The 27,351-nt window shown below is 32.4% G+C and overlaps 1 protein-coding gene across 2 annotated transcripts in view; it reads right to left on the reverse strand.

The window, feature by feature from the left end:
- EPHA3 (EPH receptor A3) overlaps positions 1–27,351 on the reverse strand; it is a 356,820-nt gene that overhangs the window by 19,911 nt on the left and 309,558 nt on the right. For both annotated transcript variants that reach the window (XM_074333229.2, XM_019745445.3), the window contains exons 12-15: positions 23,737–23,798; positions 21,894–22,103; positions 4,158–4,307; positions 2,420–2,613 (exon numbers count right to left, since the gene is read on the reverse strand). In XM_074333229.2, the coding sequence (XP_074189330.1) occupies positions 2,420–2,613; positions 4,158–4,307; positions 21,894–22,103; positions 23,737–23,798 (616 nt within the window). The remainder of the gene's footprint in view (positions 1–2,419; positions 2,614–4,157; positions 4,308–21,893; positions 22,104–23,736; positions 23,799–27,351) is intronic.

Consider the following 27,351-nt stretch of genomic DNA (forward strand, 5'->3'; position numbering starts at 1 on the left):
TGTATTTCTATAACAATGACCCTGCAGAAAGAAAGAGTCTTGATATGTAGGAGAGAGAGAAAGAATTTGTCACTGACAAGTGTAGGGACACTTCCTCTCTTCCTCTGTCAAAATTAGAGGAAAGAAGTATAAACTGTATGAGTAGAAGAACCAGGAAGTTTTTATTTTTGCTGCTAGAATTTCCCATCTAATAGCTTGTATTTTCTCAATAAAGTGTGTGGCAAAGTCATCAATGGAAAATTAAAGGTGAAAGGGAATGAGTTTAATCAGTTATGAAAAAGAATGAAATAATCATTGTGAAAAGTGAGAAAGAAAATTTTCTTAAGAAAAAGATTTTTTGACACTGTTGTATGACCACTTGAGGTTGTTGCTAATAAAACCATAATGACACAATCTGCCCTGTTGTGTATTTTAATGGCAATCAGTAATTATATAAAACTAATTTCCAAAAAAATTATATTTAGTAAATTAAAATGGATTTTTTTAGAAAAATACTTATATTTTCCCTGAAATTACATGTGTTGTGACAAAACATATGGAATTTTTTTCAGGTATTAAAGAACATATATTAAGAGAAAGTATATTAAATGTATTTCAATAAGAATGGAAAAAGTGAATTTAAGAAGTGTACTAAAATTTGGATGTTAGGACATATCCTGACATAATATGATCTGATATTAAGAATATTTTTTCACATAAAATTGAGTTTAATGTTCCTAAATCATATTATATGAGTTAGTCTTTATATTGCTAATATCATCCTACGGAAATGGCTTTAATATCTTTTTTTATGATATGGGAAGAATTGAAAATATGGTTGGTTGTTTTTGTTTGTTTGGTTGGTTGTTGTTTTTTGTGTTTTTTTTTTTTTTTTGCTATGGCTGCCATTGAGTGAAGATGAAAAGAAATGGCTTCAGGGTGCAAAATGAGGACCATATGGCCCAAGAAAGGACACATTTGTTATCTTGTTAGTTGTTAAATTGTCAGGTGGATTTTCAAGAGTCTGCGTAGTCTCTATGAAGTTTAGAACAGAGATTCATCCTTATAGGGTAAGTTATGGGTAGTTTTATCTACTAAAGCTATATCTATAAGACAAACTTAGTGTTGGATATGTTATTTCCAACAAATAATCTATAATTCTTATATACTCATATTTAGACTTTGGTTCAGATTCCTCATATTCATCTTACTCAAATACAGTGTAAAAACAGAACCATAAAGATTCCTATTAAGGTACAAAATAATATACTCTAGCATAAAGTACATTAGCAAATGGTCTATCAGTCTGAAAGTCATAACTCTTGGTGATTGTCAGTAAAGAGAGAAGATGTGCAAAAAAAGAAAACTTCCAATAAGGCATTATATTATACCTTTTACATGTGAGTCACACTACGTCATTATTATATAGTATTTATACATATGATACTATGGATTTATGTGCACACAAAGTACAGGTTCTTTTATGAAAAATTCTATAATTTACCTACAAGAATATACATCATCAAAATATAAAAGAATTGTTTTTCTCATGTATAAAATGAAAATATAAATCATTAAGTCAAACAGATATCTTTGCTGTTAGTTTTCGGAGAAGCACCAAATAAATTAACACTTGTCTTCTTTCTCATATGGCCCTGACAAAATTCATCTCTCCTTACCTATTTCTTCCATTACACTTTGTTGGTACATTTTAATTTACCTTCCTCAAAACCATTAAGAGAACTCAGTGTTTCTTAACTGGAGAGAATGTGCATAAAATCTAATGGACATTATATATTCTGGATTGCATTATAATTAGGATGGATTATCATTTGTGTTGCTGTCTGGGAACATTGACATTATTTTACTCTTAGTTTTATCCTTGATAGTATCTAACAATGCAATTGGCACACAATATGGATTGAACAAATATTTATTTAATTAAGTGGGGGAAATTGCATTCTCCTAGCCAGTGCAATGTTTTGGAAGCACTTTTGTTATTTTTGAAATCTTATTTTAAATGTGGAATAAATTAGGACTTCATTAAAATTCCTCACCACTCCAGGAGACTTTTTTTTTTTTTAAATAGATGACAGTGAAAAGAAGTTAAGAAGCTATGTGTACCGTGTTCCTATTTTCCAGATATTTAAATAAGCCTGAATATAGACTCCCATGTAGTCAAGATGCAAGTTAAAAATAACTCAGAATTTCATCGCTATCATTAAATAGCATGAGCTTTCCTCCGGAAAGATTTAAATAGAAAAAAACAAAAAACAAAACATGTCTGTCTTATAAAAACCAAGATAGGAGTATCTTGAGGAATATAAATATCAAAGGATGCAGCTGGAAGAGGGGAGGAGGAAATTAACACCTTGGAGCTAGAAAATACATTATTTCCGTGTGTGCGCAGGAGTGCAGGATGCAAACTCTAATGTGTCACCTTGCTGCTGCACTGGTGATGATCTTCAGACTGCCTGGGTTCCGGATAAGCTTGTCCAGAATGCTGACGATCTGCTCAAACTTGGGTCTGTCATTTCTGTCTTTCTGCCAGCAGTCCAGCATCAGCTGATATAACGCAGCTGGGCAGTCCATGGGGGGCGGCAGTCGGTAGCCTTCGTCCACAGCTTTAATTACCTGTGTGAGAAGCAAAGTTTCCCGGGACTTAGGTGGTACTTCTTTTAGGTCTTCATGGGCGGGGCACACTAATATGAATATTTTAAAGTTAAGTGGAAAAGTTCTCATTTTAAATTCATTAAAAAGATAACTTGTGAAATAAATGAGATATTATTAATGCCCCAAAATGTTATATAAAGGAAGTTCAGCAGAGAGAAAGCGAATTTAGAAGCGTCTGTAAAGATACTTTTCAGATTCAGATAAAAAAAAAAAAGTTCTGTCACATAAGAAGTTCAACGAATTATAAAGAAATTTTTATATTTCGTAATACAGAGTTTTGTGGAATATATATATATATATATATATATATATATATATGCAGAAAAAAATAGTATACCAATTTTTGTTACACCACAGTTCAAATGGTACCTTCCAAATCATAGTAAGGTCCTTTGGTAAAAGCTCATGTGATGCACAATTAAATATGAGTTTAGTAGTATTTTTAAATCATGTAAAGCAGTGATTTTAAACTTTACGATATATCAGACTCATCTGGAGAACTTATCAATATACAGATGACTAACCTGATTCCATAACTCTGGGGTAAGGCCTGAGAATGTGCATTCCTACAAATTCCCAGGCCAAGCTAAAGCTAATGGCCCAGAGACCACTCTATGAGACGCTCTGATACAGAGAGAATTTGGAAAATAGAGATGTGAAAAAGTGAGTCTGATGTTCCCATTACTATTTTAAAAAATAGCTTGTTTGAAGAAGTACAAAAAGGTTTTTATATCCAAATACATTAAAAGCAATTTTATATGTGGTGAGTAGGAAATGACTAAAAGCATCTCAGCATTCCTTCTCATGTATCTTTGAGATTGTACTCACAGTTTCTGGCTGAGCATAAAGAAAAATCTCTGAGTGCTGATCCCATATGCCAAGAGCATCCTTGTACTAAGCATTAGCGAAACACAACTTATAAAAACAAAAATCCTTTTGAAAAATCACATCACAGTTATAATAGAGAGTTAAAGATTATGATTTCCATCCAGAGACTTCAATTTGTATAACTAAATTCATGTGCAACTTTAATATATTATGAGAAACAACTTGCTAGAGATTTTTGTTTGTTTGTTTGTTTTCTGTCTGATTTTAGGAAATACTATATTTACGTAAACAAAATGTTGTCATAGATGTATTAATTAAATCTGCAAACAATGGCAGACATGTGTATCAAACGAATGTTACATAGAAACAATTTTGTAGCAAAAATATTTCAAACATTCCCTGATATCTATCAGTTATCTTGTTAGTACTTATTTCATTACATTTTGCGATTAAGTTCTTCATTTTGTCTTATTTCTAAACCTCTGCTTGAGGGAAAAATGTAAAGCCATAAGATCAGCTCAATTAATATTCTCACAAGATTTGGAAACAATTTAATTTTTTAAGTATTCTATTTCAATGTCACAAACTGGGAGCCACCTGGTTTCATTATGCTCCACTTCCTTGCACAGCTTGATCTCTTAATCTGAAACCATAACTCATAGGCTACAAATACTTACGTCCTGATTGGACATTTCCCAGTATGGTCTCTCTCCATAGGACATCACCTCCCAGAGAACAATCCCATAACTCCATACGTCGCTGGCTGACGTGAATTTGCGGTAAGCTATGGCTTCTGGTGATGTCCACCGGATGGGGATCTTTCCTCCCTTTAAATATAAAATTACATGTACATACATGATCAATGCATAAAACACGTAATCTGAAACTGAATTTATCAGGGTATTTCTCTTCTGAAATGGAAAGTGGGTTTCTGTTGCTATACCTTGATACTCTTCTATTTTAATATCAAGCAGGCATATTATTTACTGTGATATTTATTTCCAATTAATTTGGAAGAATTTTATAATGATTAAAGGAAAAAAAAATTGCTTAAACACTGACATTTTTATATCAACTGTGGCACAGTAGTTGGTCATCTGCAACAAAACTAGTTGAAGTAGGTGAGCTATACCATATGCTAGAATTGAATGAGTAATCTCAAATCAACCTTTACTGATTTAACATATGCTCTATCATATAATCTCAGTTCATAATGTGATAATATTTGTAAACATAAGTTAATATGTGTAAACAAGTTATGCCACTCCTTGACACATCAGTTCTTATAGCTATTTGTTAACTAAATTAAAATTAAAATTATATTTCTAAAATATTCTCTTCAATACAATAGTCAATCATCTTAATTTACTCAGTGCCACACTCCATCATTATTCACTGAAATACCTTCGGTGAAGGTGATACATTAGACTCTGTATCCTGCACTCACTAGAAAAAATCTAATAACTACATCCCCAGAATTTAGAGTCTAGAGGAGAATATGGCTTCTATGACTTATAGGACATATAAAGATATAACTCCCATGGAAATTGCTCTCAGTTTAATAAATACATTTAGTAAAGATGTGCTGAGTAGCAACCATATGGGAAGTATTACTCTAGTCACTCTAGGTAAGACAAATATAAATAACATACTGGGCCTTCTGTTTGGAAAATATCAGGCATATAGGAATACTTAACTGTTGTGAATAACTAAATGCAGAAATAAATATCTAGTGTTTTGCTTCTCAAACATCGCAATGTCTGTGAATTATCCATGGCTCGCTCTCATTAAAATGGCAACTAATTTAGTAGTTCCAGAGTGTAGCCAGGGTCTGCCTTTCTAAAAGCTCCAGGCTGTATTGATCACGCTGGTCACGGGCCTTACTTTAAGTAGAAAGGCAGTGTAACAATTGTGATGCAGAGCATGGAGCCAAGACTCTCACTGGAGAGACTGAGGAGATCACCTATAAATTGTGCATCAATTTTTGATACAACAAGAAAAAAAGAATGGATGTTCTAAAGAGTGTACATCACCGAAATCTTAAGCCATGTTCATCAAAATGTGTTCCATTGACATTGCACCCCTAGCACTTTATTTGTTCTGAAGTAAGGCTCAAGGGAGACATTTATTGCTTTAGAGAAGTGGATCGGTAACTTAGGAGGTAATTTATTAAACCGCACTATGCCTGAATTTCTTCATCTCTTATTTGGGAAAGTAGTAGTACTGATTCATAGTCTTGTTGTGGAGCTAAATGACAAATTTCAATAAAATCTTTAGCATAGTCCCTGGCACATAGTAAAGTCTCAAGAAACATTAGCATATTAGTCCCACATTCTGAGGGAAATGGCATAAATTGAAGCACAGAGGAGGAAAAAATATGTTCTGGAAGAACAGTTCCTGGTGTAAAAATACCACAGAGTACGTGGAGGAATATAATGAGAGAGGATGGGAAAAGGTCAAATTGGGAATTAATCCCAGGTATACTAAGTAAGTTTCATCCTATAGAGGAGACTGGTGTAAGTGATTGGAACTACCTCAGGAAACTAAACACTTCTCTTTGATGTTTTCATCCAAGTGAGGTGTTCAGAGACAGTACTGCCAGGAGATCTTTGTTAAGATCCTATGCTGGGTTTTGAAGAATGCATGAAACTGTAGCGAAGTGAGCACAGAGAAGCCTCCAGCCTAAGGGTAGTTGACAACTTATAATGGTGAAGTAAAATATGTCAAGTTGGAGAGATGGGATCCAAACAAAAGAGAGCCTTGGGAGTTAGAGGGACACACCACACTGCTCAACATGCACTAGAGTAATGATGGTTTAGAACCAGAAATATGGAATAGAAGACTTTCACAGTCATGTGGAAGCGAGGGCACAAGGTTTTACAAGTTTCCCCTTTTCTCTATCACTCATTCATACTCACTCATTCACTCTCTTCTTCACATTGTGTATTTCTTTCAACAAAAAATTTTAAGTTTTTTTCATATTTAAATTTAGATGTTCCGTTTTCAAGCCTAATATTTCCTTCTTTTTCTGCCAATAAATTCAATCTTAAAAATAATAATAACATTTAACCCCACCCCAAGTAACTTATTTGTACCTACCAAGACCAAGTTTGGATTTTAAGGAGTCAAAATTTCAAATGATACCTCTTAATTTTGATGAAAACAGAATTTTACATGCAGCAATTAACAAAATCTATTCAGGGTGCTAAATAGAATCACTAGGCATACTCTCTCCCCTTAAAGAATTCTGAGAATTAACAGATGTCAAACAAAGCTGTATTCGTGGTGCAAAAGAAAGATAATATTTTAAAATCTCAGCTAAAAGTCTTATCTCTGCTGCAGACACTTCGTCATTTATTTTCCTTATCTGTTATTTGGGAAAGTAATGGAAGAAAATTACGAAAAGCACAAAAATGGTGCTAAAACACAAAAGAAAGAAAGAAAGAAAGAAAGAAAGAAAGAAAGAAAGAAAGAAAGAAAGAAAGAAAGAAAGAAAGAAAGAAAGAAAGAAAGAAAGAAAGAAAGAAAGAAAGAGGGAGGGAGGGAGGGAGGGAGGGAGGGAGGGAGGGAGGGAGGGAGGGAGGGAGGGAGGGAGGGAGGGAGGGAAGGAAGGAAGGAAGGAAGGAAGGAAGGAAGGAAGGAAGGAAAAAGGAAGGAAGGAAGGAAGGAAGGAAGGAAGGAAGGAAGGAAGGAAAAAAGAAAACTCTTTCCTTGTTGAAAACTTTGTATTTATTTAGAAAATATAAGGTACAGATATATGTTACCTAACAAGATCTCTGGTTGAAATTAAAATACAGACATTAGTAAAAGTAATAGATTGATGACAACCAGGAACCAGAAGCCCACCTTTCCTGTTTTATTTCAACCAGGATGAAAATGGTACATACCAAATTGCTTCATCTTAAGTGTGTCAGCACTATTTTCCAGATAGGATAGCATTGAAAATATTTTAATGAAGTTTCTTAAAACAGTGAAATACTAAAAAAAAAATGATGTATTTTAGGAAGGAACGGCCAAGCCTGTATTTAAGCTAGGAAGGAAAATCATTTCCCGTGCTGTTCTAGATACAGACACACATGTTATTGGATGGATCTCTGCGCCATAACCATGCCCATCACTTCAGTGGGAGCTGTGCTCCCCACAACCCCATAACTTGACTGTAACCTTTGTAGTGTGCTCGCCAATGTAACACATGTTTACAGATTCAAGCAAATTATTTCCAAAATGATTTTCCAATCCAGTGCTGTCTATTTGTTTTCACAGTGCAAATCTTATTAAACTGTTAACACCCACACAAAAAGGAAACATGTTTGGGAAAAATATATGAGGAATTGTTTTAATGAAAACATATTTTGAATTCTGCTCTCATGCTAATATGTGCCTGCTGAATACACACACAACTATTGTTAGAATTATAATTTCAAACTTTTCAACATAACAATTTATGTAACTCAACAGCTGATCAAGTATTTCTTAACACTATCTTTAACTTTGATTGCACGAATTCTTAACAAAATGTTTTGGCTCTTAGCTCATTGTGCTACTTTGGGAAACTATTCTGGCTATATTGCACAGTAGTCATAATTCACTAAATACTTCTAACTTTAGAAATGCAGGTTATGTGGCCTCTTTACTTGTTTGTCATTCGGGTTTTTAATCTAAGCTTTCCTCTGGCTGCCGACTAGAGCAAAGCTTAAGTAGCTTATAGGAAAGCTTAAGGAAGTGGGATGATTTGATTTTTTCCATTTTATTCCAAACATGTTATTCTAAACACATGAAGACTAAATACATGGCATTCAATTAACAATTAAGCCAGTCAGCAAAGTTAAACGTTTCCTTAACTTAACCAGACGTTTCCATTGATCAAACTTTTAGTGTACTAGTTCTTTTCCTTACTGGCTGAGCTTTGTCCTATGTCACTGTTTAGTGAGTCCATATACTAAAAAGTTCATATATTTATGTTAATTACAAATAGAAAATTCTTAATTCATATTTTCCTATATGATAGCCATACAATTCATTTTAAATGAACAATAGGGACTTATTTGAACTGTTGTTTATTTGAAAGAAAATGTGAATGAATTAGTAGTTTTCCTTTGCTTAATGCCCTTGGTGAAACTCCTAGATGATTAGCTTTAAACCCTAGAATTTTAATGCTAGAACATTGAGCTGTCTTATCAGAAGACTTTTATCTGCTTCCAGGTCGTGTTTTAGACACTCTGGTTTGCTCTGAGAATGATGTGATAATCGTAGATTCAAGACTATAATCCTGCCCCTAGTCAGTCATCTGGTAAACGATGCCATCCATCACTGAGAAAATCAGGAAGAGAATAAAGATGATTGAAGATCATTATTCATTATTAATTAGGGATTTTTTTTTTTGTCATTGGCAATGGATTTATTATATACATAAAGCAACATAAATTGTCTAATCTTTTAATAGAGTATTCAATAAATGCTTTGCCTTTCTTCCTTTCTAATTCCCTTCTATTGGTTAATACACCTTTACTATTGGTATAAGGAATTTATTAAATGAGGATATAAGGGAAATCTCATTGTTTGAAACTTCAAAGCCCTATTCAAATTTAGCAATTGTTGCTAAATATAAATCAAACTGAGAAGAATATTATACATTTTTCCCCCTTTGATTGCCAAAAAAGAAGCAACATCAAATCACTTGGGCTTTAAATGAGAGAAAAATAAACCATGGATGTACACATGTAATTTAAAATCAAACTACAGGAGAGATTCTAGCCTAGGAAAATCATTACAGAATTTGAGGAAGGATGAATATGTATGTTATCACAAACTCTTTAAATTCAACATTGTAGTTTCAAATTCTTTACATTCAACACTAGTAAAATGAATTCAAGGAGTAGCTCTTGTCCTATTCACCGCCATAAATAAAATTAGTGTGCTCAAACTATAATTTGAAAGCATAAGGTTATGAAAGCTGAATAGATTATAAAGATGAAGAAAATTAGCATAAGCCTGTGCTCACTGACTGCAGGGAGCAATTATCTTTTTTAGATATTATCTTGGCAAATGTGCAAAGTAGGCACTGAAAAAATGCTCGTTAACCGAAACTGCATTCCCTTTCTCCTAAATGCATCCACTTCTTTTTTTGGGAGCGTTTCTCCCTGCCTGCTTTTTGTAAGTAGCCAACTTCTTAGTTGAACATCCTGGTCAAATGTGAACTCATTGGTGGGACATTTGGGAATCTTGTAGGCCAAGCTGGTTACTCCATCTTCTGTGGTCCTTCTGCTGCTTAAGTCTCCTGAATAGACTGGGATATCCAGAGGAGTAACTGCCTTTCCGCCTCCATCTCTACATTCCCACAGTTTAAAACAGGGGTCTCACTTTTTAGCTCTCCTGCTTACAATACCTTGTTTCCTGGAGGAAGGAGTAGTTTTGTTGTGAGAGAATATGATTGATTATTTGATGGACTTAGAGCAGCAGATTTTGTTAATATCTTTGATAATTTTTAGCATTTTAAAAAATATAGTTTATTTTTAGAAAAAAATCTAGTTTTTAAGAATATATGTGAATATTAAGTAAGAATAAGGCAACATATAGCATAAGGATAGCTTTTCAAAATAAACATCAACCCCTTACATTATCTATAAAATTATGAAAATATCTCACAGGATAGCACATGGATTAAGTATTTTAGAATTTTCAGAATATTATTCAGATTTTCATTTGACTCCATAAACAATATTCATCCTTTATCAACTGTATCAATATTAATGTTGATACATTAATAAATATTAACATATCAATAATTTAATACATATTGTATTTCTATGCATATAAGCATTACCCCATCCCATTGTAAGATGAAGTTAAGTAAAATTTTGAAATGTAAAATATAATTGTGCAGTAAGACATATGCTGACTGAAAATATATGACATATTTGCATGGTAGCTGGATATGTGTATTTATGAGTTTACTCTAATATCACCTTAATAAAATAGAATGAAAACATCAAAAATAAAGTAACCATGTTTAACATTTAGAGCATTGGGGGAAAAGAACTATTAATTTCAAATGTTAGATCAAAAGCAAACGAAAATAAAATTTAATAGGTTTAAAAGGTATACTATTTTTTGCATTATGTTTGTGATATCTCAAAATACAATATTCTAGGAGACCTGATGGCAGATGGCTAGTCTGTTACTTTTTTTTTTTTCACAAGTGGCAATGCATTCTACATTGTCCCATACAATGTGCAGTCCAGTATGAATAAGAGAAATTATAAAGTACCTGCAAGTCATATTTGGTCCCCACCCTCATTCTTAATACATTCTTTACAAATGTTGGGTAACTTTAGAACAAACTCTCCGTAGTAGCACTATTGACATTTTAGTGCATGTTAATTCTTTGTTGTCCTGTGCATTGTAAGATATTTAGAAGCACCCACTAAATTACATTATCATCCTCCCAACAGTGACAGCAAAATATGTCTACCAAATATCCTCTGGGGAGCAAAACCATCCCTACTTGAGAACTACTGTTTTAGATTGTGTGTGACACACCTTGATCAACAAGGTAAAATAATGCAAATGGAGTCTAGGATTTATCTGAGATTTTATGTAGACTAAGTAGAATTATTAGTAGTAGTAGTACTTTTTTTTTTTTTTTTTTTTTTTTTTGTCACCTCTCACACTCTTTTAATGGATATTTTTATTCCAGTACTAATCTAGAAAAGGAAGGGCCAAGTTCACCAGACCTAATCTTCTGATATCTTGGTTTTGGTAAATATAACAGCATCCCTTTGAGATTTTTTTTTTCCCCTTTAGTTTTTAATGTTTTATTTTATTTTTCCTTTCTTTTTTCCTTCCATCCATCTTCTGAAAAGAGGATAACTGCCTCTTACTAAGAAACTTAAATTAGCATTATAAATTAAGCATCGATTTCTTTATCAGATGAAAGCATCAATAGCCAAATATTTTACTAAGAAATGAGTGTTTACTCCAAGAGGAAACACTATCTATGGCTACAGAAACATGTCTCTGGCATAGTGAGACACAGGATAAAAGTCCTTGAGGACTCAGTTTGGTTATGACGTATGCTGAAAGAAGAAGCTGGAGACCATACATTTTAATTTAGTTACACTTCACGATAAGGTTCTCTTTCTTCAAGCTAAGCAGGTATAGATCTGAGACTATCAGAATAAAATAAACCGAATTTACAAGATCTGACTCACTGATAACTACAGAATTTATTCATAATGTGCTCCTGATTGGACCACAAAATTCCCCTTTCTCCCACCCCAACAAATCCAAGCTCATATTACTTGACATGTTTTTTCTTTATTTCTTTTTCAGGTTCAGAAATTGCTTTTCTAGATTATATATGGGGGTTGGTCATTTTTTTATATCTTAGATGTTTTTTCAAATAACTACCAACTAGATTCTTTGATGGGATATCCAATAATTTGGATTTGATGAGAAAAAATGGCATCATCATTTGGCATATTTTTTTCTTGCCACAATAAAACTATCCTAATGCAACTGTTAACAATGAACTACAACTAGAAATCAGTTGGCAATTTATATTTTGGTTGGTAAAATGCTACTAGGCATTCTGAATATTACAAAGCACTAATAGTTATTATAAAAATAATTTACGAATGTGTTTTTTAAAAATATTTAATAAAGTTTCAAACTGAAGCATTTATATATCTGCCTATAAGCTCCCAGATATTTATGTATTTCAGAAAAGTCTCCAATTGCCTAGAGCAAGCCCAGAATCACAGCATAAGGAGTGTGTCTAAAACCTTATCTGCAAAGGGATCACCAATCCAGACTTAACATCATCAGAAGTTAATTTTTGCTTCCCTTATTTGCGATGCCAAACCTAGAAGCAGTTCTCCCTAGTGCTGATGTCTAATCTATTTATAGCTCGATAATTAGGGATGCAGGGAGATTTGTGGTCACTTGTTCCATTTGGATTTTAAACTTTAGTGGTAATCAGGAGTCTGAGTTTCTGGGCTCAGCTCTGACTGTACTATTTAATTTTAGCCAAGTTTACATATATCTTGTCATTCACAAACTGAGGGTTATGGGAAACATAAAGCCTGACTTTATGTTAAGTCTTATCTATTTCAAACAGATGTGCTGACTTATGAATCTTAGCTCTTACAACTTTCAAATTTCTATCTTAAACCTACATGAATATTAAGGATGCTGATGACGTTTTCTTTTCATTTTTTTTTAAATTTATTGGGGTGACAATTGTTAGTAAAATTACATAGATTTCAGGTGTACAATTCTATATTACATCATCTATAAATCCCATTGTGTGTTCACCACCCAGAGTCAGTTCTTCCATCACCATATATTTGATCCCCCTTACCTTCATCTCCCACTCCCCACCCCCCTTACCCTCTGGTAACCACTAAACTATTGTCTGTGTCTATGAGTTTTTGTTTGTTTTTGTTTCTCATTCAATGTCAATTATTTTGGGCTCTTAAAGATTCTCCTAACTTTGGACTCAACTGCATATCTATTGGTTATCTTATCTGGATTTCCTTCTGTCGAATTCTTACAGAAAAATTAAAGGTGAAGAATAAAATGGTGCAAATAATGATCCTACAGATTCTCTGGACAGAGGCATTATGAAATTGCTAAACTCTAATCCACGATTACAGCAGTCCAAAATCTTGTTCACTTTGGCCAGAAACAGCAATTAGAGCAGGAATCACACAGTAAATCTGTTCTCAAAAGATCCTGCAATTCAGTTCTCTAAGCTTAATGAATTCAGACAGTTCAAATGAGATGTTTGGCTAAAAGCCTGTTTTTTTTTTCAGGCACGTCTCTGAAGTCAGCTCATTTACTATGAGTTAGGGGGCTTCAAGTCTTGGTTTCTAAGAAAAAGGGGTGTAATTGCTGAAATCTGCGGACATTCAGGCCCAATATCTCATATCTGCCCCATTTTTGTTTTTTTCTCTAATTATACATAGAAATCTCTCCCTGCTGATTTAGGAAAAGCTTTGCTGATCCACAGTTCACATTGCCTGCCTGTGAGCTCTGTGATACTTAGAGTGACAAAGGACTTTAGAGAGTTTACCTTAGTAAACCCTAAGTAATTGAGTGTTTAACCTGGAGGCAAATAGTGGCTTCTCAGGTTAGAAATGGAATTTTAGAGATAAATCATTTGACTCAAGGATCAGTATCTATGTAGTGTCAGTGAGTAAACTTCACTGACTGTAGCAAACAGTGGACAGTAAGGTACAGGGCGATCCAAGGAAACTCCCAGGGGAAGCATCCATTCTAATCTTCAATAGTTCAAATCCAAAAGCCATTGAGAGAATCATTTCAGCAGATGTTTGATTGCCACCAGAGATCAGAGATGAGTGATCTCTTAGGAAGCAAAAGCCCATCTCTTGAACTTTTGGGATTTTTCAACATTATGTAAATAGCGTAAGAATTTATTGAAATACAGGAAAATCTTCACATTGGCTTCTAAGTAAATTTATGTCTATCTAGGAACTGAAACACAAATAAAGAACATTTCTGTTATATTGAAGCTTATATAATATAACACAATATAAAATTAGGTCATCTTTATATAATATCTATCTTCAACAAAACCAATGCAAAAATTTAGAGATAAGGCTAAACATATATTTTAATATAAGTATAGTTACGCATATTTTCAAAGCTCAATGAAGTTTTGCAAGTTAAACTTTTTTGTTGTATATATAGTCAATCCTTTATTTATTTTTTTATAGTTTATGGAAATTCATTTGAAAGTCTGAAATTTTAGCACTCTGAACACAATTTTTCAAAGAAGCAATAATTTAAGCTAATAAGTCAGAATGATCTCTTTAACATAGGAAAAGTGCTACATATTTGTAATAATAATAATAATGAAATAGAAATATTACATTTATTCTAGTAATTAACCGAAGTTTATAACTTGAGTAAGCTTGATTTCTTCAATATTGATGACTTAAAGCTAAGGAAAGATGATGTAAGTTGAGAATCTCATAAATATCTATGCCTCTGATTCCTTGTATACTTATGTCTAGTAAATAACTGGTGGAAATATGAGGCAATTCATTTGTTAACCAATAGCTATGGCTAACGAATGATGGGAGTGGGTTTGAACTATGACATAGAAGTGTGGTTTAAAAAGGGTGATAGGAAAGCAATGAGTCAAATTATTAGCCATTCCAGACACCAAGTGCTAAGATTGGATTGGATGTAACTCCCAGTGCCAAAGGGTTCTGGGGCTGGTCAATTGCTTCAGGGTACATGTGGAAAGCTTCAGGCAATTGTCATCACATATTTGAAAATGTGAAATATTCACAAGTGAACTAGGAATAATTTCAGAAAGTGATTTTTGCTAAGCTTCCAGGGCTCACCAACTATGGACTGGACCAGTCACTATTAGCCTGATGTTTTGTCTGAGTTAGATCATTAATATAACTACTTAAGTTGTCTTGCAAAGTGAGCCTTTTGGAACCAGAACAATGATTTCAATTATTTTATTAAATTGAAAACTAAAGCAAAATGAATTTGGTTAATTAATCTTGATATTTACATTATTTGCTCCTTCACTCTCACCAATTCTCTGCTCTAATGTCATTTTTATCAGAGAAACTCTCTCATCATCCTAGGCAAGTAACATCTGCATACCTGCCCACATTCCTCATCTTACTTCTCTGCCTTGCTATACCTTTACTTGATTATTATCTGCATTACCACACTAGAATGTAAGCTTATGAGGTCAGGGCTTTGTTTTATTTATCTCTGGATCCTCAAGTCTTAAAACAGCGTCTAGTATATTGTAGGCACTCAAATATATGTTGAGTGAATGAATGACATATTTTAGAGAGAAAAGTTCCTCCCAGAGACTGTGTATAATACATTTACATACAACCTCCTCACTTCTGTGTTCTATTCCAAAATTATAGTTGTGATTTTTCTCCATATAAATCTGGATAGATTATTTTTACACGTTAAAATATTCCTGCTACCCATTTCTCTGAAATGAAAAGTACTAGGACTCATTAGATTTTGATGCAACATTGATAACTGAGATTCCTAAATCTTCTAAGGATTTCTCTTTTTTTTTTTAATATAGGGCTTTACTCTGCGAAATAAAGCATATTCATATTGATTCCAAGAGAGTAGGGAATAAATTCATGATTGACATGATTTATTTTGGCTCAAAGCTTAAAATGCATTACGATATGTGGGCCACTAAATTAGGTAACTTACTTATTGTTTTTTTTTCATTCATGTGTGAATGACACATAACATATATCACTTATCAAAAAATATAATTGTCTTTTTGTATCTCACCAGTTTTTGGTATGCATAATTTTTAGTCCTTGAGATCCTGCAGAACAAAGGCTCACATTTTCTATTGTTTCTATTCTTAGAATGGAGCTATCCTGTACATGCAAGTTTAACCACTTAGCACTTGCATTAGCCACTTTCTTTCTTAATCCTGAAAATGAAATTAGATAAAACAAAGCTGTCCTAGAATATTTCTAGTACCAACTTGGTAGAGTCAAAGAGATAGAAAATCTAATAAATTATTATGTAAAATAAGGTTTCTTTCCCTTATGACTTAACACGCAATGCTTGTGATAACTTTTCACTTGGTTTTGTCTTCTAGAAATTAAATAGGTGTTAATTAGCCATACGGTAATGTAACAACAGACAGAACATTCTCATCCAATATAAAACTACAATTGCTACGTATGCATCTTCAGAACAGAAATAAAAAGAAAAAAATATCTAATAATGAAGATCATAATCAAGAACAAATCATTTGGTTTTCTCAAATTTCCGAAATCAGTTCATGTGGTAATTATACTCCTAAAATGAATTTGGGGGCTTGAGAATTCATTGCCTTTGTATGACACAGCATATAAATTAGATAAAGGTCTAAATTTTCTCTAACTTTCTTTAATCCTGTGTAAAACAGCAAATTGAGCACTGTCGTGTTAGGATCTTTTATTCCATCTATTTCAACATACGAATATAAGAATGTTCATATGCACAGATGCATTCATGCATGTATTAAAAAATGCTAACCTGTTTAAAATGAAATTTCATAAGGGGAAAGATTGATTATTCAACAGCAAAGAGTTCTCTCCAGTAATACCATGGTTCTGTTAGAATGAAATAAATTAGTAGTTCAGTGCAGAAAGTAGGAAATGCCATAATTATACTTTGAAATTTACATGAAGGGAAACCAAAGAGAGAGAATTCATTTTTTATTTGTTTGTTTGTTTTTCTCAACAACAGAAATTCTTTAATGGTTAAAATTTGCAGAGCTAAATGTTCCATTCATATCCATTCCAAATAAAATCCTGGGCCTTTCAAGATGATTTGCAACCTTTAGTATGCAGCTGCAGTTATGCTTCAAATCTTTTTTTCAAAATGGTATATTACATAATGCTATATCCTAAGTCAGATCCTATATCATTTAATAACTACTGAAATATTTAGTTAGTTTTTAAGGTGATTTTTAAAGATAAAATATCTGTAACAGTGGTTCTCAAGGTGTCATTCAAGCATTTCTGGGTGCCTCCTAGAGCATTTCAGGAGGTCCACAAGATTAAACTACTATTTTCATGATACTAAATAAAACATTATAACTTTTCTCACTCTCAACATCTCATAAATATACAGTGGAATTTATACAAAGGTTACAGGATGCATAATAATATCGTATAATGGAAAGTGTCAGTGTTTAGAATTTCTGCATAACTCAGTAGTGAGAAATGAGGAGAAATAACGAGAAGTGAGTATTGAAACTAATTCTGATTTCCTATCCAATATTTTTATGAAAAAGGAAAAAAACACACAAAGAAGTGTATATTATTATCTTAGCCGACCCTTTCTTTTCAGGCATCTGATTGAGGACATATAAAGAAGGAAAACGTGTGACACACTGAAGGCAGTACCAACGGCAGCACAGGAAAATGTCTGAAACTGTTTTCAGTTTTAAGGCTAAGCATTTTCTCAATTCCTTATATGTTCCATCCAGTTTAAGAACTTTTAAACACAGAATTCTATTCTACTCTTCTACCCTGCCTATCAACCACAGAGATATTTTTAAAATGAGAGCAGCAGTCACCTCACATTTCAGTGGCACTGACTCAAACACCTCTCATGAGTCTTTAGTGCAATTACCCTCTGGCTAAAGCAAATTAAGACACAAATATCACTGGAGGCAACAATGATAAAGCTGAAACTGTCCTGCTTCGGCCACATCAGGAGAAGTCAGGCTTCTTTGGAAAGGACAGTAATGCTGGGAAGATAGAAGGCAACAGGAAAAGAGGAAGACCAAATATGAGATGGACTGACTCCATGGAAGAAACCACAGGCAGGAGTCTATGGGAACTGAGCAGGGCGGTGAGGACAGGACATTGTGGACGTCAGTCATTCATAGAGTTGCCAGGAGTTGGAGCCCACATAATGGCGATGCCACACACAAAGGCAATACCTTTCAGAGGAGCAGTTGGGAAAGGTTTAACACATTGAGGCACCAAAGGTTAACTTCTAAATCGAAGTGACACTAGGTGAAATGTGTTAAGTGTGACCTAAGTAGCATGATTGGTAAAACAGATTAACCAGAATGTGTTTATCCAAAAAGAACGCCTTGGCACACTTTTATGGTGAACTTGTTTTTCTAAAATAACCATAATCATACAATGCTAAATCAAATAAATAAGATGGATGTCCAAGCTGGGTAATACTGGTTTTGATTTAAAAACAAACAAATAAACAAACAAACAGAAAAAACAAACAGACTCACTATACAACAATTACTACTTCTCTTATTTATTATTGGCTTCTTGAGAGCAGAGATTTTATATCTGTCAAGTCTGCTTCACAAATCACTATACACTTAAACAATTCTGAGTCATGGTATTATTCACAATCTAGTTTTAAAGATAATTTCAAAAAGGGAATTTCCAAAACATTTTGTGCAATAGCAGTGTCCCTGCAGTAAGTAAAAGTTCCCTAAAGACACTGTAGTGTGCTGACACTCATTTCATTGTTTCAGTTTGGTTTAAAAAACAAAATAGCAGTCCTACTGCTTTATAACCATACCTCACATTTTAGAGTAAAATATAAAATTATTGTACCAAACAACACTTACTATGGAAGACTAAGTCAAAGATTTCTAAATTATCCTAGAAGTGCAGATGCAAACTACAGCTCAGAAAGAATCCAGGACCCCCGCGGATATTTTGAGGAGTTCCAAGAAAATACAAGGGTGAACACTGAAGAACTCTAAACAGCTATTCATTGATGGTGAATGAGCCCATTTGGTCTGGGTGGTTTTTAAGAATCTTCTAAGAATGAAACATAAATGCAAATAGCCTGTTGCTCTTTACTTCACAAATGCTAAAGAGGAATTTTGACACAACAACTGGTGTTTTCTACTTCTGGACCCCTTGGTCCTGACAAAATAACAATCAGTTTAAATCCTGATAAACTGTTAACCCAACATTCTCCAGGGAGCAGATGGTCTAAATTTGGATGGATCTTACAGGTTTCTACAAGACAAATCATTTCTTTGAGTATGCTAGAAATCAAGACTAGAATTGAGAACAAGGGTGCTCTCGTTTAAAAATGGGATGTGCATAGAGATTAGAACCTGACTGAATCACCAGAAATTGAATATTTCAAACAAAGGCCTTTTAATCAGTCAAATACTGTTTATTAAAACTGAAAATATTTCTTGGATCAGGTGATTATTGTAACAAGTATGACAATGCCTGAAAGAATGATACTTTTCATGAAGTATGTTAAAAACTCAAACAGTAGCTGAAGGTTCTGAAGGATATTTTTAGAATACAGAGTAGCAGTGAGTAAAATAAAATAAAAAATGATGGAGAGAATAAATATATTATCATTTGTTGCATCTGTTGTCTTCTGAGATAATAATTTAGTCATAAAAATGATGCTTTACTGCATTGGCTAATTTTTCTGGAGACCTATGAAGAAGCACTAAAAAGCACTAGATATTTACCCATGTTTTGCAATTCCATCAAGTTTTCAGAGCTGTGTAGTCATAGTCACTGTTATAAATTAACTAGCTGCTAGATATAAAATTATCTTTTATTTCTCTTGCTCTTAACCTAGTAAACTGTATTCCTAAGCAGGGTGGGGGACATTTTTACACAGAACACATTTTTAAAAAGTACCTAGATTCCTAAACAAAACAAATTCACTACAGAGTCTAATTGAAAATAAGAAATGCAAACAAGGGTGTAATGCATGAGACATCAGTAGAATTCCAACCCCTAAATCAGCACATCTAGGAATATCTCAGGAACATTGTGTTTCTGTATTTCTGTGGCTCAATTACTATAGCTTTATTTGTAGATGAAACTCAGTCTGGCATATTGGGCTATTTTTCAGAGTGTGATTTTGATGCCATGTGACAATCTCAGTGGTTGTTAATGGAGTTGTCCAGATTGGTGATTTTAGAAAAGAATGAGTTGTGTTTTCTTTAATCAGGAACAAACTTTTAGAATTAAACAAGAAGAAAATAGCAGAAGTTGAACTTTTAAAAAAACTGACCATTCTTTAGCTGGGGCAAGTATGGAGGAATAGGCTCCTTATTATATCGTTCTACCAGGAATGAAAATTGGTAACAAACTACATGGAAAACAATTGAAACAATTGGGTGATTCATGCATCAAATCCTCACATAGTTGAACACATTGTGACTCAGTAATTTAAATTCTAGAAATTTATCTTGAAGAGATAATCATGAACAGACATGAACTATATATCAGTATTGTTACTAATATCAAGATTGGAATTCTGCCAATTAATAGTGAATTGCATAAATAAACTACATACATGAAAAAATGGACTACTATACACTATTTAATTATATTATAAAAAGAATATTTATCTGGAAATTTCTACATTTTATGTTAAGTTTAAAAAGGCAGAATATAAAACAGCATGACATTTATATATAAAAATACAAGATTTATTGGTAAGAGAAAATCGTTTTATGTATCAGTATATAATGATATATCATGTATAACATGATACCATTTTTGTAACTATATGCACAATTGGTAATTATTTACATATGCAAATGTGTAAAAATATTGAAATCATAAAAAATTAAAATGTTAAAATTGGTTATCTTTGGGTAGTATTGTTAGTAATGATTATTGTATCTTTATTTTTTTAAATATTCTTCCATGAAAGAAAACTTCTCTAAAGAAATAATATTATAAAGAAACCTGCCAATAAATATATGAAGAAATCAAATGTATTTTGAATTAAAAGGATGCAGATTAAAGCAATTAGATACAATGGTTCACAACAAATAAATAAATAAATACTAAAAATAATGATAATATTTACTTGTATCAGGAATATGGTTAAGTGTGCTTCTAAAATAGCACAGACTCTTTGATACAGAAAATCCACCTTAGGAATATATCCTAAGTAAATCATCAGACTCATAAAATTATGAATGCACATGGATCATTTACACATTTGTATAAAATATTGAAAAACTAGACATAATAATAATTTGCCCACTAATTAGTAGTTGTTTGTTAAGAAAATGGTACAACCAGAGATTAGAAAACATCAAACTACTACACATGAAAATATAAAGATTATTTATTGACAGTGAACTATATTCAAGAAGAATATTGCCAAGGAAAATAATAGGATACACAATGGTATTATGAATAATCCTATTCTAATTATGTATCTACTCGTGTTTGTGTGTGTGTGTGTGTGTGTGTGTGTGTGTGTGTGTGTGTGTTTATGTATGCAGGAACAATCTGGAAGAACTGACTCACAAATTTACAAATGTTCTTTGTGGGTGGCACAATTCAGGGTGACTTTTCTCCTTTTTAGGGCTTTGTTTTGAACTTTTTATAATTTGAATGTGTTATCTACATAAACATCAATTCAAAAATGCTTCAAAACTATACACAGTTGGATGTGGGTACTGAAAATGTATCCAATCCGCTTAAAGGTGGCTCATCCATGATAGAAAGATGGTAAATATAAAAAATACCAAAACTTCAGGCATGTGAGAACCTTACTACCTTTTGTAGGGAAGCAATAAATCAATGTTTGGAATTTCAGAATTAAAATGATTACTAGCCTCATGAACAATGAAGCTAGATATTGAGCTGTGTTTTCTTTAATCAGGAATAAACTTTTAGAATTAAACAAGAAGAAAACAGTTTCCCAGATAAGTAACACTATTTTAATGTTAAAGAATAAGATTCCTTTGGGGAAGATATAAATGACAAAGCATTGTGGGGCATGATTTCTATCTATTTACACATCTACATAATTCAAAGTGGAAAACAAAGCTAAAAGGAAAACTAAAAAAACAAACAAACACACACACAAAAAAGCACAAAAAACTAGTTACTCACCCTGGTTGTGTAAGCAGCTTCTGGGTCATCTTCAAGAACACGGGAAAGTCCGAAGTCAGAAACCTTACACACCAAGTTGCTGTTGATCAAGATATTCCTGGCAGCGAGGTCTCGGTGAACATAGCCCATCTCTGAGAGGTATTTCATGCCAGAGGCTATCCCCCGAAGCATCCCCACTAGCTGGATGACTGTAAACTGGGCATCATGTTTCTGAGAAGTATTTAAAATGTATAGTTAAGACACGTGGCTATTTCTTAAAGATATAGCTGGTTAAAAATCTCTCACACTGAATTGTAACAAGTCTGGCTATATACATTGTAGTTCTAAGCACCACAGTCCAACAAGATAAGTAAATAAACGGAGACAAGGCTAAAACAAAATAGGATAGGTGCTGCATTACTAAATACTTTGTAACAAAAAGTACCCTGATAGTCTTTGACTTCAGGTTCAAAACTAGAACTTCCCTAGTGTTTATGTGACATACTAACTGCTGTTCAGAAATTTTAAGTTCAAGAAAAACAAGATGAAATGGATCCTGTGACTATTTTATGTGTGTTTTTTTTTTTTTTCATTTGGTTGATTTCCTTTTGGTTTCCTACATATTTCATCAATTGCTTCAAATAAGATGGATGTTAAATTTTTAATTATCATAAATAATTTGTTCAAAATTAATGAAAAATATTTACTGAATATATTTTTTTTATACAAACCCGAGTTATAGGTCATAAAATAGAAAGTACTATTAGAGTCTTAGACTTAGAAAATCTTTCAATCTACTTGGATTAAAATAGAAACATATGGTAGGTCGGTAGATAGATAGATAGATAGATAGATAGATAGATAGATAGATAGATAGATGATAGATAGATAGATAGATAGAGAGATAGAGAGATAGCTAGAGAGATAGATAGAGAGATGGATAGATACATACATAGTATGTATGTACATATATACATATGTAAATATAAAATGCCATATCTAGTTATAGCTACACAAACAATAATATTTTAAAAGAATATTTATTATTATGATTTTAATTACCTAATTTGGAAAATGTTTCTGAAATATGGTTATGAAAAATAATTGCTAATAAAATTTATATTGGGCTCATGAATATTAAAATTAAAAATACAATTTCTCATTCATAGAAAATTTTCCTCCATAATGATAGTACTATCTTATGTATCATCTATCTATCTATCCACCTACCTACCTATCTACCTATCATCTATCTATTTCTCTTTATACTCTATAGTGCTGAAAGCACGTTGAGGACAGATCTATGTATTTTTTATTCCTTGCAGTGGTTGGTGATTGGTAGTGTTTAATACTCTATAAAATTTTTGTATGTTTTTGAACATCATATTTGTTTCAAAATGATATTCTGAATTGAGAATACTTTGGCATGCTTATTTTCTGAGTGGATAGCACTATGTGAGTGATAAATGGTCTTCTGTCTCACAGGAGTCCAAGGTTACGTTAAATAAAGAAAAGGGAATATTTCTTACATTGGTGTTATTTATATCTTACTTGAGGATTATTTTTTATTTTTAGTTTAACCTATGTGAATCTTGGCAATACAAAAAGTCTGAGGAAGATTGAACAAATTTGTTTTAAAAAATATAAACCATTAATGTTTGGATGCATTAAGCTAAAGACACAAATTTGTAGTCTTTCTCTTACAACTTAGTCTCAGAAAATTTCAGTTTTACTTTAAAAATTGATTATCTAATTGCTTGGCAAAATGTCAGAGGTTGACCCAACATTTTCAGTAATTCATTGCATATTTATGTATGCATGTGCAATAAGCAATGCATGAATGTATATAAAATCTTCTACTTACACGTAAGAAACTGTCCAAGGAACCATTCTCCATGTATTCTGTGACAATCATAACTGGTTTACCTACATACATTGTAAATGATAAATTAAATATATAATCATCAATAGTTTTCAACAAATATCATGCAATGAACATATATAATGCACTTTGATACACCTGATGAATTTAAAAAACATAAAAGCTTTCCCTGTCTTCCTAATTTTGCAAAGTTCCACTTAAAAAACAACAAAAAACAAAAAAACTAGATTTCAGTAGAAAATGACTCTTTTTTAAAAAATTAAAGCTTGGTTTTTCAGAACAAGAGCCCATAACCTATGATATATAAATTGGCTTATTTAGCATGGCTTTCCTTGAACACAAAATATGACATTTTCTTCCCTTTATTTGCATCATAACCAATCAACAAAATCAAGTATTTCTGCCTTCAAGCCCAAGATAAAGCAAGAAATTCCAGTCATATAGTTTCTACATGTATTTACCTTACTATATGCTGGGTGTTCTCTTGTTCTGGTTAGTCAGAAGCAAGTAAATGAAAGTCTCTACCTTAATTGATTTTACATGTGAATTGTACAATCAGTAAAGAGGAATAATTATAACCTTTTAAAATCTGTATTAACAATTAACACATTAAAATCTATATTAACAATTAACACATTAAATTACAAAATCCACACTGTCTATGTTTAAAAGGAAAATAAAATTAAAATTGCTGTTGGCAGTAACTTGTAATAACCATTTAGAAATATGTGGCCTTATATATCAATAATCCTTTAAACAAGCATTTAAATGTACTTATATAGCTCTTATTATGTACAAAATGCTAGTAGGCTTATTTTACATATACTAACTTATTAATTATTATTTCCATGTTACACACAAGTACACTGAGATATACTGAGGGTAATTAACTTACTCAATGTCACACAACTGAGTAAGTTATAAAGCCAAAATTTGCAAACTGAATACGCTTTTCTGTTATTTTGAAAATTTATACTGAGGAAAACATTTAAAATATGAAAAGCATTAAATACAAAAGTGCTAAATATACTTAATATACATAGATCTACCAATAGAATAAATGTTCAACTACAGGCAATAATTTAGGCAATTGCTGGGTATCAATTCTATAGATTTTTCTGAATTAAAATGACTGAAGACCGAAGTACTTTAGAGTCATTATAGTATTAATACAAGGTGCACATGTTCAAAATAATAATTCTACATATGGTATGATAACAACTAGGAAAATAAGTAATGCAAAAAACATTCTTAACAGAAAAATATTTGTGAAAAATTGATATTTTTGATATGTAGGAAACACTAGTAATTTTTTTCCATACTTAGAATAATGTAACATTGTAGTAGTACTTGACATATATTACATCACTTCAGCTACACATCATCCTTTGTTTAGTAATATGTATTATTCGCTCGTTACTGTTTCCTCAAATGAAAGTGTTGTGGATTAAGGAAATTTGCCAAGTACAAACAATTAGCTAGTACTTCAGCAGGTTCCCCCAACATGGTTGTCTCTGATTTCAAGGGCTACATATATTAATCATCACACGGTTATTCTCTTCTTTTGTTGCTATAATATTGTCTTAATTTTAAATCCATCATGTTACAAAAAGAAGGAAAAGAACCCTTCCACATCTAGAAAACCTAAGTTAAGTCTTGACTGAGTATTGATGAAAGACCTCAAGCAAATTCTAGAATTTTAACAAACATCCATATACACCTAATTGTAGAACATACTTATAATTTTTCCTCATATGTTCCTTCTATATTATGAAGGTTAGTTTGCCATTTGATGATAGAAAATAGCTTTCTTTGGTTGATTTTCTTTCTTTTCACAAGTGAAAATTCTTAATTCATACTGGTTGTGAATTATGGCTTACTATTGTGAAGGTTATACTTACTACATTTAGTACTACAATATATCCCAAGCTGTATGTTTTATTTATTAAAAGGTGATAAAAATTATTTAAATTCATAAAATTTCTCAGATACTTTTCATATATGTAACAATCTATTGATACATCAATCTATTTTCCATTAAGAACCTGATTTAGTTACATATTTTGGGTAACACATCATATACCGAGGGTGCCAAAAAATGTATACACGTGACTTGTATTCATCTTTTGTTATTGGTATATATTGAGCATTACCATTTTAATACAGTTCTTTTTTCCTTTCTTAAAATGTGTATACATTTTTTTTTTTTTTGGCACTCTTTGTATATCTAGGTAATCTGGTACTATCTGAAAAGTCATTTTAGCCAAAACCTTAATCTTCCAGAACTTACTTTTTCAAAATTTTAATTAAGCTTTGATTTGACAATATTAAGGAAGAAATAGAACATTCGACATCTCTCTTGAACTGGTAAATCGAATGCCTAAAGACTAGTCCCATAGACCTGACCTGTAATGAAATGAATGGATGAATGAATGAATGAATGAATGGATATCCATGTTCTCCATGAATCGTTATTAGTTTCTATGTCCCTTCTTTAATATAATTCTAGGAAGAATAACATCTAACAAAATTTGATGCCTACCTTGAATGCAGTCACAGATACTTCACCTCAAACAGCCAACTCTCAGTTACAGTGGCCAGTTACCATGTATACAGTACTACCCAGACCTTTGCTTATCACTCTTTCCTTTTGGCTCCCAGCCTTATGACCATTTCATTTCTTGTTAGCATGTGTAGTACAATGCTTGGCAAGGAAAATAAAAGTAGCTGAAAAAATCAATCCAGTCAATTAAGCCAAAGCCCCATGACCATTCAGAAATCAGATCAGGCTGCATGCAGCTCTATAATTTAGGTATTTATAAACACATCAGTTAAAATGGGCAAGTCTGAAAATGTGCTTTACATTAAGTTCAAAGATTCAGCAAACCCAAATGTACAGACAAGGAATAAACAGAATCACAGATATTCTACCTTGGAAAGCAATATCTTCTTTTAGTTTCCCTTGTGATTTTGATTATGATGAACAGGGTTAAAGGAAAAGAAATTGCAATAGTCGTGAGAACTAGTTCTAACATGTATTAATTGTAATTGGAAATCATCTATAAAATACCAGCTCATCTGCACGATACAATGTATTTCTATTCAAGTTTGCATGTTTCTTCGTGTGTATGTTGATTTAGAAGTGGCATTATCATCAAGAACCTAGATCATTTACCACATTCAGAGATCCTAAAATATATCTGAGTTTATATAATAAAAACAATGAAATTATTGCTAAATGACCAGGTGAAAAGAAGCTATCAAAAATGAGCAAAACAAAATTTGCAGTGGAATTTTGCTTTGATTCTTAAATTAATTTGTAAAGATAAAAATCATGATTTCTCATAATTTAAGGGTTACGGGAAGCATATCAGTCTGTTACGATCAGCTCATTTCCCCAACTATCCCAGGCTCAAAGATGTTACTAATCACTGAACTACTGTTTGATGACAGAAGAAATGTGACTCAAAATGTCTAAGAATTGCAGATTCAGCAGTATTTCACCACAACTTTCTTAATCACATTTTTCTATAAAAAGAAGAGCAGGATAATGTGATAAATATATAGTCACACATAGGAAATTTTATTGCAGTTATC

Source organism: Rhinolophus sinicus, chromosome 17, assembly GCF_057876585.1.
Source record: "Rhinolophus sinicus isolate RSI-liver-muscle chromosome 17, RSI-T2T, whole genome shotgun sequence".
In the NCBI taxonomy this organism is placed as follows: domain Eukaryota; kingdom Metazoa; phylum Chordata; class Mammalia; order Chiroptera; family Rhinolophidae; genus Rhinolophus; species Rhinolophus sinicus.